At 43.3% G+C, this 14,332-nt stretch overlaps 1 protein-coding gene across 1 annotated transcript; it reads right to left on the bottom strand.

The window, feature by feature from the left end:
* Positions 1-674: 674 nt before the first annotated feature.
* Positions 675-6,324, bottom strand: LOC310743006 (perilipin-3-like). The gene is made up of 7 exons (XM_083573037.1): positions 6,048-6,324; positions 5,218-5,413; positions 3,997-4,079; positions 3,559-3,757; positions 2,652-2,839; positions 1,551-1,613; positions 675-1,314 (listed from the first exon to the last, which is right to left on the bottom strand). The coding sequence occupies exons 1-7, from the start codon at positions 6,144-6,146 to the stop codon at positions 919-921; spliced, it is 1,224 nt and encodes a 407-aa protein (XP_083429163.1). The 5' UTR covers positions 6,147-6,324; the 3' UTR covers positions 675-918.
* Between the last annotated feature and the right edge of the window lie 8,008 nt (positions 6,325-14,332).

The following is a 14,332-nucleotide window of genomic DNA, read 5'->3' as shown; positions in this document are numbered from 1 at the left end:
TTTGGTTGGGTTTTTTAATTTGCCCTCCAACTTTATAATTAGGTCATTCGTCGTTTTAAGAAGGCCCACCCCCACGGTGAAGTTAGTGGGCTTTGTTTTGCAGCAGGCATTCTGTTCGATGAGACCAAAGGTTGGTCTCCAGCATTTTATCCTCAGCAGTCAGCTGCCTCTGGAAAGCCAACAAGCAAGATGGAGCACAATAGCACCCCAACAGCTGGTATTCAGAAAGACTGCTTCTGATGCTGGAGTGATCAAAACCCTGCTGGGTCAGTCCAAAGGTCAATCTTCTGGCAGGAACATTACCAAAGCCAAAGACTGAACCTAGGACCTTGCCAGGGGAAACATGGAACCTTTTGTATGCAGAGTTTGAGTTCCACACTACAGCCCTTTTTCCTCATCACTTCATGCTGCAACTCTGCTTCCCAGCATGGTGAACCCATCATCTAGGCAACCTTTTAACAACATAAATTATGCTAGTTTGTTCTGGGAAAGGCTTTTCCCTAGTATCATGGAGTGCTTCGTCCATCAGCTGAAACATGCTTAGGCCGAGTTACTGCTTAAGACTTCACACAGACAAGTAACCGAGTGCAACAATTTATTCCAATCATATTTCAAAGCCAGGTTGCAGAGACTATCAGCTGCATACGTTCATTCACAGCCAATGAATAAATACAAGACAGGTTTTTTGTTTTTGTTTTACTTGTAGAGTCTGAAGCCCCTGGGAGTTAGCAACTGATTTTTCCAATAATGGTCAAGTCTCCCATCCAACCAAAAGTTCCAGGGCCATAGTTCTGTCATGTTAGCTTAGTTACATTCATTTCAGCTCTTCCAACAAATTCAACAGCAGGCTCAAGTGCTCTTTCAAGCTCCATCAGTGCCCGGAGACACAGAATTCCAGCCTCTAGAATGAGCTACAGGTCACAAACTCTCCTTTGGCATGGCCGCTTTCAATTCCTTGCTCTGATCATCAGGCTTCGTGGGCTTCACATCATCAGGTTTCCGAGGTGAAGGGGAGAATGGACCCACCAGCCAAGACATTGGAGCATTGTGTAAGACATAGTCCAAGATGTCGTCCACATACTCCTGGGCTTTGAGGGCCTTCTCTTGGCTTTGGCTTAGAATGCTGTTGGGGAGGTCTTTGAAAGACTGAGCACTGGTGAAGTAGGTGTGAAGCTCTTCTATGTTGCGGTAGGCCAGCTGGATGTTCTGCTGGAAGTTAGCTGGCAGGCCTTGGATGCTGGCAATCAGGTTCTTGTAGGCTGCTTGCAGCTGCTGGGTGATGTGGTGGGACATGGCCAAGGTCTGAGATTCTATCTGCAATTAGAAGGAAGAAGTCAACAGAGCCCTCAACCAGGGTTCTACGTGCAAGGGTCAAGCAATGTCAAGCCACCAACGGTTAGCTCCGTTGGTTAGAACATGGTCTGATAATGCCAAGGTCACGGGTTTGTATGGGTGCATATTCCTGCACTGCAGGGGGTTGGGACTAGATAATCCACGGGGTCCTTCCCAACTCTGATTCTATAACAAATAAATCAGTAGTATAACCAGACCTGACGAAGCCTCTCCTGGCTTTCCTGGAGTTTCTGCTGAACACTTTCCTTTGTATCCTCTATCTAGAGAGGAAACAAACAAAAATCAACAGAGCAGCTTGGAATAAACTAAAGCCAAGACAAACCTTGTAATTGCTACACATTTTGTCACCATACCTGTCAGATAACTACTGACCCCTATGAGGCCCCAGTGCATTGAGAGAGATGGGCAAGATCTCGCTCAGTTAGATACAAGTTTTCATAAGCAAGCACATGCAGATTTTGAGCTTCTTGTACAAATAAGATTTTCCCCTCTCATAGCTTGCCATGTTGGTATCAGCATTGTTCATCCTCACACAAAGATACCTGATTTTACACAACCGTACAATTACACTCCTAGTTTTCCACTGGTGCTGAAAAGCAACCATCAATATTTAACTAGTGCTAGCAATTTGCTTTGTCTAAATGTGACACTTTTACACACTTCTTATGAATCAGGGTCATCTCGCTCTTAAAGCTGGGTATTTGCTATACTGCAGTTTCGCATCTTGCTGCTGTGTGGAGCTTCATTGCGGTCCAGAGACCAAAACACAGCATCCTATGACTCGAGGATCAATTGCCACCAGCCATTGGTATATCCTCAACAGTTCAACATCTTGAAATTATGCAAATCATGCTCCATCTCCAGGTTTTCCAGTTTTCCCAATGAGCAAAGACTACTATAGTTGTCTGCCCAGAAAACCCTGAAAATTTCCAGAAGATTCTGGGGCACATTCTGTGTATAACGTTTATGCAGAGTGTTGGGGCAGGAGCCTTTCCAGTTACAGTGTTGACTGCCTGAGGTGTTGGGGCAAGGGGACGGGGACAGGCCCATGGCACAAATCTCCATATGCAAATTTGTGTCATGATCCTAAGCCCCGCCCCCCCGCCCCACCCCATGCCTCCCACTAAAAACAGCCTATGGAGACCAAATGCTTAGATTCCCATGCCATGAAGTTTTTTCAGTTGCCAGTCATAACTGGTTAACAAGGAACACAGATATTTACAGTAGCTTAAAAAAGAAACAGACATCTTTTTCCTGTGGTTAACAAAGAGTACACACCGCAGAAGTGAAGACCCTACCTGTCCAATGGCTTGACGCAGCTGAATGAAAGTCTCTCTGATGTTCTCTCTGGCGGCTTTCATCCTGGCTACAGCATGTTGATAAGCACGATGCTGGATCTTGGTTGACAGAGAACCAAGACGCACAAAGTACCCCCGAGTCTCAAGGGGTGTGCCCACTCCTTCTGGTGTAGTTTCTGCAACTTTTGCTACAGAGCACATTTAAATATTGTTACTTTTTAAAAGGTTTCTACCCTAGCTAACTTCAAACACACACACACACCAGGAAAGATCACAGCATACCACCTTTCGAAATCCCATAATCAAAAGGAAGATTCATGAAGTATGAAGTAGTTTTTTACTCAAAGCAAGGCTTTTGAAAGATGTTGCACCCATCTAGGATGAATGCGACAAAAATCAGGCACCACTCTCCGGGCAGCCTCTCATGTCTAGTCGCTACTAGTTTCAGAAGGTGCTCACACCTGGAGTAGAGTCCTGGAGACTATCCAAATAAACATGTATGTTTGTTTCCCAGTAGGCTCCTGATCTTAAGGATAAAGAAGCTGTGAGCATAGCATGCAGGGCCCTCTTACCCATAGGCGCTAGGGGTGTGGGGCACCCGGGCGCCGGGCTCTCAGGGGCGCCAAGTCGAGAGTCTGAGGCCTGAGAGTTGAGTTCGGGGAAGAGCCCGCCCAGTGGTTGGAGCACAGCAGCTGGCGGCTTTCCTGTGGGCAGCTCTGCACCGCGAGTTTGGGGGCAACCAAGCCAGCGAGACGCTGAGGCAGCCGGCCGACTCCGCCCTCCTGTGCGCCTGGGACTGGGCAACCAGGGGGGTGCCGGGTGGATCTTTGCACCCCGATGCCACATATGCTTAAGACAGCCCTGATAACATGGATCACAATAGATCAGGTTGCTATTCTTTGCTTACCCAGTTCTTCTTCGGTCATTGGAAGGTAGTGGTCCAGCAGCTCTTCAGATTTCTCCAGCACTGCTTCTGCTCCACTGAGGGCCATCTTGCCCATTCTTGTTTCTATCACCATCTCTTTGCCATCCTGCACAGCCTTGGCTACTGCTTCTTTTGCATCTGCTACTTTCGATGACACCAGTTCTTGCGTATCAGAAATAACCTAAAGCCAGATCATCAAACAAGCAGCTTTATTCATCACCCCCTACCACGCAGTACATTTTACTGCCATGACCACTCTCCACCCACCAGAATTGTTGTGACTAGGCAAGCAACCTCTTATCCAAGTTGCTGTGAATTTGTTCCCCAAAGTTCAGGAACGCATGAAGAGCAATATTCCAACAGTAGAGTTAAATAAATGCTTGGGACATAAGAAAAGGTAGTGAGCAGGATGCAATCTACCTGGTCAGCTGTCTGATGAAGGATGGGAAGCTTCTCCTCTAGCTTGTCCAAGCCCTTGGAGGCATAGTGGCTTGCTGCTGCAACTACAGAGAGGATTCCTTTAGTTGCGGTGCACACATGAATTGTGGAAGAGGAAATTACTGTAGCCTACACACTTGTCATTGTTTGATCTAGCACCACATACTAATGAGGACATTTAGAACAGAGTATTCCACATAGGTGGCATCACACGTGACACACTTTGCTGGTAGACATGTGTTATGTACTGAGTTGAATAGGATCCAAAATGCAGAAGTCTGATTGGTCCTAGAACAATAGGATCCAAAATGCAGCAGTCTGATTGGTCCTAGAACAATGCAGCAGTATGACTGGTCCACAGAAGCCACCCAATCCAGCTCCAGGTGAAAGTGAATCCACAACCTGATTGGCCTACAGGAGAATCCCGGAATTAGCCAATCACATGCAGCCCATTGTGTTAATAATGTATATAAAGCAGATATTGTGGGGGAACTTCCATTCCTCCTCACCACTATGAGCTGAATAAAGAGCATGAAATCCACTCTCGACTCCGAGTATATTTCAAGATGTGAGATGTGAGCAATGTTTTTTTCCCCTATTCATGGTGGGAGTGCCTACTGGTACAAAGTTTCAGGTCTAATGTGTGTCAAGGCAGCATCGACTATTGTAAAGACTTCTGTGCAGATGACCCCACAGCATTCACTTCGAAATATATATATGGGATGGTCATCTTCAAAGATTGCAATGTAAAGAATTTGTACTATGATTGCTGGCAGCAGCTAGGCTATGCATGGCGCACGAAAATGGAAGAATTTGCAGGCACTGCAAATTTCTCTGTGGTATAAAAATGTATGGAACTTCACAATCACAGGAAAGATAACCCACAATATACAAATTTCCAGAAGCTTAGAAGATCCAAAACATTATTATACTGTGTGGTGGGACATTTATCATTTATACCAACACAACTAACCTCCAGGGCTCTTTGGCATTGCCAGTGTGGGAAAAATAGACATTTTACTGTTTCTAGTAATAGGTGCCTCCAATTTTCTTGACAAAGAATGGATAAAAGGGTCCCTTTGTCATCTGATATTTTTATGTTTTTTTTACACTTGTTTTCATTTGTGTTTAATTTAGTACGTATGATGGAATAAGGTATTTAAAAAGAAAAAGATCAGAACATTTCCAGTGCAGCCTACTCACCCTGTGGTTCAAGCTTACTGAGAAGAGGCTGGGCACTGCTCACAGCAATATCAGAGACATGCTTCACACCTTTCTCAGCCAAATCCAGAACAACTTTCACATAGGGATGGTTCTCTTTGGTTGAGGTATAAGCAGAGGCAGCCAAATCATAGGTGGAGCTTACCAGAGGCAGACTGGTAGCTCTCTTGAGGACATCCTAGAGGTGTGGTAAGAGAATATCAGTAAAGTATCTCAGTGGCCTGTAATATTCTAGACATTTGTTCTACCAATGGCCTGTACCTACCTAGACACATCACAGTAAAGTTAGTGTCGAGGTGGACTAAATTCCAAACTTTAAAAATCTAACAGTGCTACGTTAGGATTAATCCATGCACCAAGTTTCAAGTTACCTTGCCTATTTTTTTCAATTGTTAAGATATTCGACTCTGCCGTAGCTCAATATGAGAGCACGTGTTTTGTACTTCAGGACACAAACTTCTTCAGTTGCTTATAGAGAGTTGGGACGGTAGTCTGTCCAAACTAATGTCCTAGCAGTAAGCTTTCTGGGGTATCAGGCAGGCATATTTTGTCAGCTAAATGCTTTGTATAGGATGGCTAGAAATGCCAGGGATTCAGGCTGGAGCTTTCTGGCTAAAGAGTCCAGGGGTGGAGGGGAGCTGTGCCAGAGCCCCAGGACACCAGAGCCCTGGAACACCAAATGGCAACAAGAAAATTTATTTTGGAGTTTTATACCCTGCCTGCTAACCAGACGTTCAAGGCAGAGAGACAGAGAGAGAGAGTGTGTGTGTTATGCACATAATGGATAGTAAGACCTGATAGGAGAAACATACCTGCTGTACTACTTCTTTAGTCTCAGGAACTGGAATGCTTTCTTGACTTTTAGAAGTCATTGTGTGGTCTGACCTGCAAGACCAGAAATATAACTCCATTTGTGCCCGTTTCACACAAAAAGACTTCCTAACACAAGCCAGGAGTTCATCCTAAAGCCTTTATGAGAAAGGCAGTTTATTCCCTTTGTTCTAGCTTGGCTTGGCATCCAGACAGGGAAGTGCTGATTCAGAGTCCCAAAAGCAGAGCAAGCCTTCCAACAGCGTCTTCTTGAGTTTAATAATGATGCACGGCCTGAAGACGAGGCCCCATTGCTGCCACCTACTGGCGGCAGCACTATTACTTTGCACCACTGTCTTTCATGAAAGTTTGTAGCTATTCCAACCCCACATCTCAAACAACCCCCCAAAATACATACCATCTTCTCCCAGTCAGTGGCTGAATCTAAATAGATGTATACCTTTGGCCCTCTCCCTTTCCTCATTAATATTTTGCCCACTTTCACTCCCAATAGGAAAAGCTTTGAACAGCAACCCAACAGGTATTTCAGCAGGTGCAGCTCTTCCCCAGCTTAGAGATGCAGTCTTGCTTTAACGTTAGTCAATGAGAGGGTTTTTTGGGTGGGTGGGTGTGTGCATGGGTAATGCATATTTTTAAAAGGTCTTCTTAAAAAGACACAGCACAGTTCTGCATTAGCCATTATTTCACTCCACGATAAAAAAGGAACAGAGAAGAGATATTGGAAGGACTTGCAAAGATTTACCCTAAGAGGAGAAAGCTGGGTGAACAAGCCCCCAAATTTACAGGCCTTCCAGAAATAAGGCAGAAAAAAACATGAGAACCTGAAATTTATGAAGTAGCCAATAAAGAGAAACCTATAAGCATTCAAAAAAGGAGATAGACAAGCTACCCCAGTCTTAAGAACTCCAAAGCCTTTCTCAGCTCACTTCACAGTAGACAACATTATAAGTAGGACAGAAACACACCTTTGTCAGCAACACGATAGGCAAATCAGAAAAACATAACCAAAACTTACATATTTTTTTGCAGCTAAAGTCCAAAGATGTTCTCTAACTAACCCACACAAGCCCCTTACTTAGCCAAACGCTTCTATAATAGCTCCCACAACCCTCTTCAGCTGATTTATATATCAGGTGGGGAAGGAAGCCATCACACTGACAGTTCAAGGAACCAAAGAGAATGGGGCATGTTATCTCCTGAAGAATAAGAGGGTGTCGGCAGGAATATGGGAGGGCCCTTTGCAGAGAGGTCAACCTCTCCAGGTATTTCAATCAGTGGCCTAGGTCTCCAATGGCAAATGATCTGGAATATGGATTTTTCTTGAAGAAGCCACTTTTTGCTCAAGTTTTAATAAATAGTTCACTGATGTGAACTATAAGGTATAAGGAATAAGGTATTGAGCTAAGTGAAGAATACAGTGGTCTCTTATTTAGGACCTAACCCTGTAAACACTTAACGGTCTCTAATGGAAACACCTGCAGAACTTTCAGCCTCTAATGGCTTAGCAGTGGTTGCTCTTAAGGTAGTCAACTGACAACATAGCCTGGCCTACCGTTGCGTATTTAACAGGGCCTGCCTATCATTAGACAGGGTGAGGCAACTGCCATCTCTTGCAGATGGTCTGGGATAGCATGAATAGAGAGCAACTTGTTTAATTGTTTAATAGCTTAGGAACACCTGCAGTATGTTCTGCATGTGGCTGATGGCAGGGTCAAGTTGCATAGCTGCAATTCTCAGGATAACTGTGTTATTTTTCTACCCAAATTTCCAACACGGGGGGGGGGGCAGGATTCACCTAATGAGATCCATCAGCAGAAGCCCTGCACAAAGACTTCTACTTGTGCAATGGGGCTTCCCCAACTTTTACATCACCCCTGCCCCCCACTCCATGCATCTCCAAATTGGCTTTGGGGATAGTCAGGGGATCCCTTTGAACATTATGGAAGGGAGGGGAGATCATTCCATTTGGCAAGATGGAATGCTTGTTCAGACAAGAACATACATTAAATTCCACCCAAGGAGTCTGGATTTAGATCAGGGCCCTAATGTGGGGTGGGTGTGGTCTTTAACCATTTGGCTCCTGCTATGGCCCCAATCCAATGCAAATTCCAAGTGCCAGGGACCTGATCTGGATCACAACACACACATCAGGATCCTGAACAGTATTGGGGTGGCAACTACTCTGGCAATCTATTTACAACAACAACAACAAACCTGAATGTAAATTCACATGAACAAAACTTACCTAACATATAACATATAGGAGCCAATTAAGAAAGAAGAAATATAGTCTGGCCTACTCTTTTGTCTTTAATGGCAGTATTATATGAAGAAATAAGGTGATGTAGCCTTCCACCCTAAGGATATCTAAAGTTATCTGTGGCTACCAACCACAGTGGTTGTATGGCAGAAGCAGAAGCAGAAGAAAAGGAGTTTGGATTTGATATCCCACTTTATCACTACCCTAAGGAGTCTCAAAGCAGCTAACAATCTCCTTTCCCTTCCTCCCCCACAACAAACACTCTGTGAGGTGAGTGGGGCTGAGAGACTTCAAGAAGTGTGACTAGCCCAAGGTCACCCAGCAGCTGCATGTGGAGGAACGGAGACGCGAACCCGGATCCCCAGATTACGAGACTACCGCTCTTAACCACTACACCACACTGGCTCTCCACACCACAGAAGGCCTCTGTAATCCAATTGCTGGTGGGGAGAGCACTGCTGCACAGGCTCCCCCCAGTGAATCTTGTTCACCACTGTGAGAACAGGATGCTGAAGTATGATGGGACGTTGGCCCAATCCAGCAGGACTCTTCTTATGGTGATATTGAAGTATGCATTGTTGGAATAGGCAAAACCCTTTAATTAAAATTCACTGTATTCAGATAGGAAAGTCTCCAAGGGGTTAATATATCTGAGGGTGGGGTCCTGGGTGCCTTTACTGAATTGCCAGTTTACTTTTAGTTTACCCCCTTGCTTCTCTCTGTAACATTCCATGGTTGAGATCATCTCAAATTAATGCAGCTGTGTAAGTTTGGTTGCTGTTTCTGTCTCCTTTGCAATGAGACAAAGGACCTACTCAGCAACATATGTGACCTATCTCTTTAAGAGGCATGCCTAGATTATAACAACAGCTGATGGTGGAATATATTTCCTTTATTAACTTTAGTTTTTCACATTTCCAAAAAACTTTGTGATTTTTTTAAATGGGAAAAAAACACCTCATGGAAATTCTTCGGTAGATTCTCCTAATAACACCAGGCAGTCTCCCTGAATGCAACACATTTTTGTATGTTCTTTCCACTAATGTATGCATTTATATTCTCATTTTGCCCCAGTATGTGCATGTTGGTAAAAATTACTTAGCTGGAGAACTGCATTGCAAAATTTGGAGTAGTGTGAATTTTGAAGGATAGTTGCATTTAAGTTTGTGTATTATTTAGGAAACTGTCAGTTAGGTATTATTTTTATTTATTGGGTAGAGTTGCCTTTAAATGTGAACATAATTCAGATTTCTCCCCCAATCCCTAACAGCAGTTCCCTTCTGATGTGAATGGATGTGGTTTCCTTCACAATCCAGTTAGCACTGGTTAGGTGTGTTGGTCAATTCTGTATAGCAAGTCTAAATGGCTTGTTGCTCCTAAATGAAGGAAAGTTCCTGAAATCACCCCTTTGTTGTTGTTTTGCATTGGGGAAGGCAAGTTGAATGTTCATTTGCACAGTGAGTAGTCTCTTCCATTCTCACAAAAATACGGAAGGCACTGTTGCAAATTGGTTACTCTTACAAGTGATGCCTGAGAACAAGGCTGACGATGATGTTGATCAGCTGCAGTGTCCAGTGCAAAAGTTGGCAACTGTATGCAAAGAACTTGGAATGGGCTAGTTAGGTTTAATTAAGGGCATCAAATTAGTTCAAATTTATCGGTATGCAATGAATGATGCTTTGCAGGGTTAGAGAAAGAGAAAAATGGTGTAAAAAGTATAAAAACAGAGGTAATCTACATTAGACACAACAACTTAGAAAGAGTAAAAATTTCGAGGTCTTAGAACAAAGGAAGGAAGTCAATATGTGAATATGTATGTAATGACTAGATTAGAATGATGATATGGTTTTATTTGTAGATGTGTGTTTTTGTTTTTTGTTTGTTTTTGGTGTTCTTTTTTCTCGTGTTTTTTTTCTTGTTTGTACTGTTTTATTTTGGATTCAATGTTTGTAATTTTTGTTGTAATTTTGCATTGAAAATGTTTTTTTTAAAAAAACAACAACACACAAATCAGTTCAAATTGTGGTGTGATTAGGTCCAGCATACTTCAGTTGCCGCTCAGCTTTACCGGATGTGTAGCAGAGTAAACACAACTAGTGCCTTTGTGTGTAAGCATGCAGAAAAATAGAAAAACAATCTCTGAACTAACCTCAAAATTCATTCCCATAATTGTCAAGCGAACTGAATGTGGATTAAGTTCATTTTGAAATGGAACTTTGAAGGATTTCTAGTTCATAGAATTATAAAGTTGGAAGGGACTATGAGGCTCATTTAGTTCATCTCCCTGCAACGCAGGAATCGTTTTGCCCATTGTTGGGGATCAAACCCACGATCCTGGGATTAAGAATCTCATGCTTTACCGACCGACCGATCCCAGCTCATTATTTATTTTTTTAAAAAATACTTCTTGGACACTTTGACTTTTAAACTTGAAGATCATAACTGCTGGGGGAAATAAGCAATTCACATTCGACTGCATATGCCATTTACGGTTTCCTTAGTCTGCTTAAGGCTGTTTTATAGTTCAGCGCAGCATCTTGTAATAGTCTAAATGCTGTGGCAGGGGGATACTGAGGATTGCCTGGATGAATTTGAGCCAGTGGCAACACCAGGAAAAAAAACAAATTATAGGAGGGCACAGAAGGGGCAAAGTATATTTCTAGGTGGGCAAGAAAGAAAAATAACTGTATATGCTAATGACAAGAGTTCAGAAATGGGGTGGGCAAGTGGGGGTGAAATGCTTGTCTAGGAGGGGGCTTGCTCTCCTGCCCCTCCTCTGCCGCCACCGATGACTTGAGTTGAACTGTGATCTGAATGTGAACCAAACTAGTCTGTTTTGTAAAGGGATGAACAGGAGGTGGTTCCTTTTTGGACTTCTTGAACTAGTTGTTTTTCAAAATGAGCTTTCCAGGCTCTGCCTATTCATATGTTTCAGGCTTTTCTAATCATTATCTTTCCACTGAATGAAATTGCCCGTTGCATGACTTCTGCTAAAAGCTGCAGGGCTCATACGAAAGTTGGCGAAACTAGATTTTCATGAGCGTCTCAAACCAGCTAAGGCCACCACAAACCTCTCCTTTCTTCTTGCTATTTCATATGTGTGTGTAGAGTCTGCTAATACAGAGAAAATAAGCTTAGTGTGTACCTGCCTTTTGAAGACACCCTGCCCAGATGCTAAAATGCGGAACATTTATATAACGGCTTTTAACAAAAATGGAGTTCCAGAATCCTCCTAAGCAGCTTTTCGATAAATGTCAAGATACTCAGCTGCTTTGCAAAGGGAAATGATTTCCCATGGCTTTGATTTGGTTAAGTGCAAGCAGAAAGCTTCCAAAGTACGAAGCACGATGACACAATCTTCTCTTAAGATCTGGTCTGAACAATTCTAAAGTTCATAGGAAATGAAGCTGGGGAGAGAAAAGAAACCATGAAAGAGGCTTGGCATTTGCATTGTTCCATATGAAAGCCTAGGAGGGGGTGGGCAGGCATTGTGGTGCAATGCGGGAGCACATTTTTTTGGGGGGGGGAGAGAGTCTTGGGTTTCATCCTGCTTATAAAGATGAGATGGTGAATGGGAGACACGAGGGGCAGACGTTGGTCTTTCAGATTTCAGCAGCACCCTGTGCAAGGCCAAAATTCGCCCATCCCCGACTCTCACCTTCTGTTCTGCTCAATCCACTATGTCATAGTTGCAGCACCCTGCAACACTCACTAGGCTCAGCACCCAGTGCAGCAGAACTGGTCATGCAGCCCTAAATCCGCCTCTGGAGACAAGTAGATAAATAGGGACCGCTCACCAGCGGGAAGGTAAACGGCGTTCCGTGTGCTGCGCTGGCTCGCCAGATGCAGCTTGTCACGTTGGCCACGTGACCCGGAAGTGTCTGCGGACAGCGCTGGCTCCCGGCCTATAGAGTGAGATGAGCGCACAACCCTAGAGTCTGGCAAGACTGGCCCGTACGGGCAGGGGTACCTTTACCTTTACCCCAGAAATAGTACCTCAGGTTAAGAACTTTGCGTCAGGATGAGAACAGAAATTGTGCTCCAGTGGCGCGGCGGCAGCAAGCCCCATTAGCCAAAGTGGTGCTTCAGTTTAAGAACAGTTTCAGATTTTCAAAGCCTGAGCTTTGAAAAATTGAAAAACAGAGTGCGAGATTGGCTCCAATATTATCAAATAATGGAGGCATACAATTTGGACAAAAAAGTTGGTTTCCAGGTGGTAAAATCAAAATTGGAAACAGAATTGTTAGATTCAAAAATCAAGAATTTGTCAAGGATGTATAACTTGCTGTTGAAATGGAACACTCAGGATGAAATGGTGAAATCAGCTATGATTAAATGGGCACAAGACGTTGGACATAACATAATGATGGCTGACTGGGAACAGTTATGGACCACAGGTATGAAATTCACGGCATGTAATGCCTTAAGAGAAAATTTAATGAAAATGATTTATAGGTGGTACATGACACCAGTCAAGCTTGCAAAAATTTACCATTTGCCTGACAATAAATGTTGGAAATGTAATGAGACTGAAGGTACATTCTTTCACCTTTGGTGGACATGCCCAAGGATTAAGACATTCTGGGAGATGATTTATAATGAAATGAAAAAGGTATTCAAATATACCTTCCTGAAGAAACCAGAGGCCTTTCTCCTGGGCATGGTCGGCCAATTGGTGCCAAAGAAGGATAGGACTTTTTTCATGTATGCAACAACAGCAGCAAGAATACTCATCGCGAAGTATTGGAAGACACAAGATTTACCCACCCGGGAAGCATGGCAAATGAAGTTGATGGACTATATGGAACTGGCGGAAATGACTGGCAGAATCCGAGACCAGGGAGAAGAGTCGGTGGAAGAAGACTGGAAAAAGTTTAAAGGCTATTTACAGAAATACTGTAAAATTAATGAATGTTAGAAAAATGTGGGAATGAAGTTATATGGCTTTAGTAGAAATGTTATAAGGAATTAAGTATAAATAGATTAATAGAGTATTAAAGGAAAAAATAAGGTTAGAATATGTTAAGATAGAAAACAGAGGAAGATGGAAAGGAATTGCTGAAACAATTAATAGAAGTGGAATACAAAAAGGGAGGTGTGAGGAGGTCGTTGAAATAAGTGAATGAAAGATAAGATATTGAAATTGTTTGATGTGTTTTAAACTGTTTTTGTTTTGTTTTGTTAGTTTAATGTGTCAGTGTTATGTAGTGTTTTTGTATTGTATTGTATTGTTCTTTTTTTGTATTGTTCTTTTTTTTGTTGTGTTTAAATTGTTGGGAAAGTAATAAATATTATTCTAAAAAAAAAAAAAGAACAGTTTCAGGTTAAGAACGGACCTCCGGAATGAATTAAGTACTTAACCTGAGGTACCACTGTACTGAGATAAACTGTCCACATTTGTGTTTATTTATGCCATAATTCTTATTCTGTCTCTTTTTCTTCTTAGTGCCACACAGACATGAAGGTTGTACAGTGGTACCTCCGGTTATGAACTTAATCCGTTCCAGAGGTGCGTTTGTAACCCAAAACCGCTCGTAATATGAGGCGCGCTTTCACTAATGGCGCCTCCCGCTGCTGCCGTGCTGCCGGCGCACAACTTCCGCTTGCATCCCGGGGCAAAGTTCACAACAAGGGGCATCTACTTCCGGGTTAGCGGAGCTCGTAACCCGCAGCGTTCGCAAGGAGGGCGGTACGTAACACGAGGTTCCACTGTAGTGAGAAGTGGGAAGAGAAGGTGGTTTTCAGGAAGGAGGGAGGAGAGAGACTTCTTAAGTCCCCCCCTCCTGCCATTTTTCTGCCGAAAATTGTCTCTGTGGATGCTTGCACACTGACCACCCTGCAAACTAGGGAAAAGATAATGGGTACATCATCATTATGATCATCATCATCATCATTGTTAACTGCAAATGGGTGGTGGCTGAATGTGGGGAATTACTTGAGAAAGAATCTCAGCAGTTGTGGTGCTCTGCCTTTAGTATTTCCTTCTCAGAGAGATTTACCTTGTAC

This window comes from Podarcis filfolensis (assembly GCF_964270895.1).
Source record: "Podarcis filfolensis genome assembly, chromosome: 10".
Taxonomy (NCBI): domain Eukaryota; kingdom Metazoa; phylum Chordata; class Lepidosauria; order Squamata; family Lacertidae; genus Podarcis; species Podarcis filfolensis.
The sequence above is the reverse complement of the archived record's forward strand: the minus strand, read 5'-3'. Positions and strand labels throughout refer to the sequence as shown.

What these genes read in the sequence shown, in the direction of transcription:
- LOC310743006 (XM_083573037.1), bottom strand. Translation starts at nt 6,146, where the DNA reads ATGGAGTTATATTTCTGGTCTTGCAGGTCAGACCACACAATGACTTCT. An exon ending in CAGTAAGCTTGAACCACAGG is followed by an intron (nt 4,080 to 5,217) that starts GTGAGTAGGCTG and finishes TCCTCTCTGTAG; the next exon opens with TTGCAGCAGCAAGCCACTAT. An exon ending in GCCAGGAGAGGCTTCGTCAG is followed by an intron (nt 1,315 to 1,550) that starts GTCTGGTTATAC and finishes TTCTAATTGCAG; the next exon opens with ATAGAATCTCAGACCTTGGC.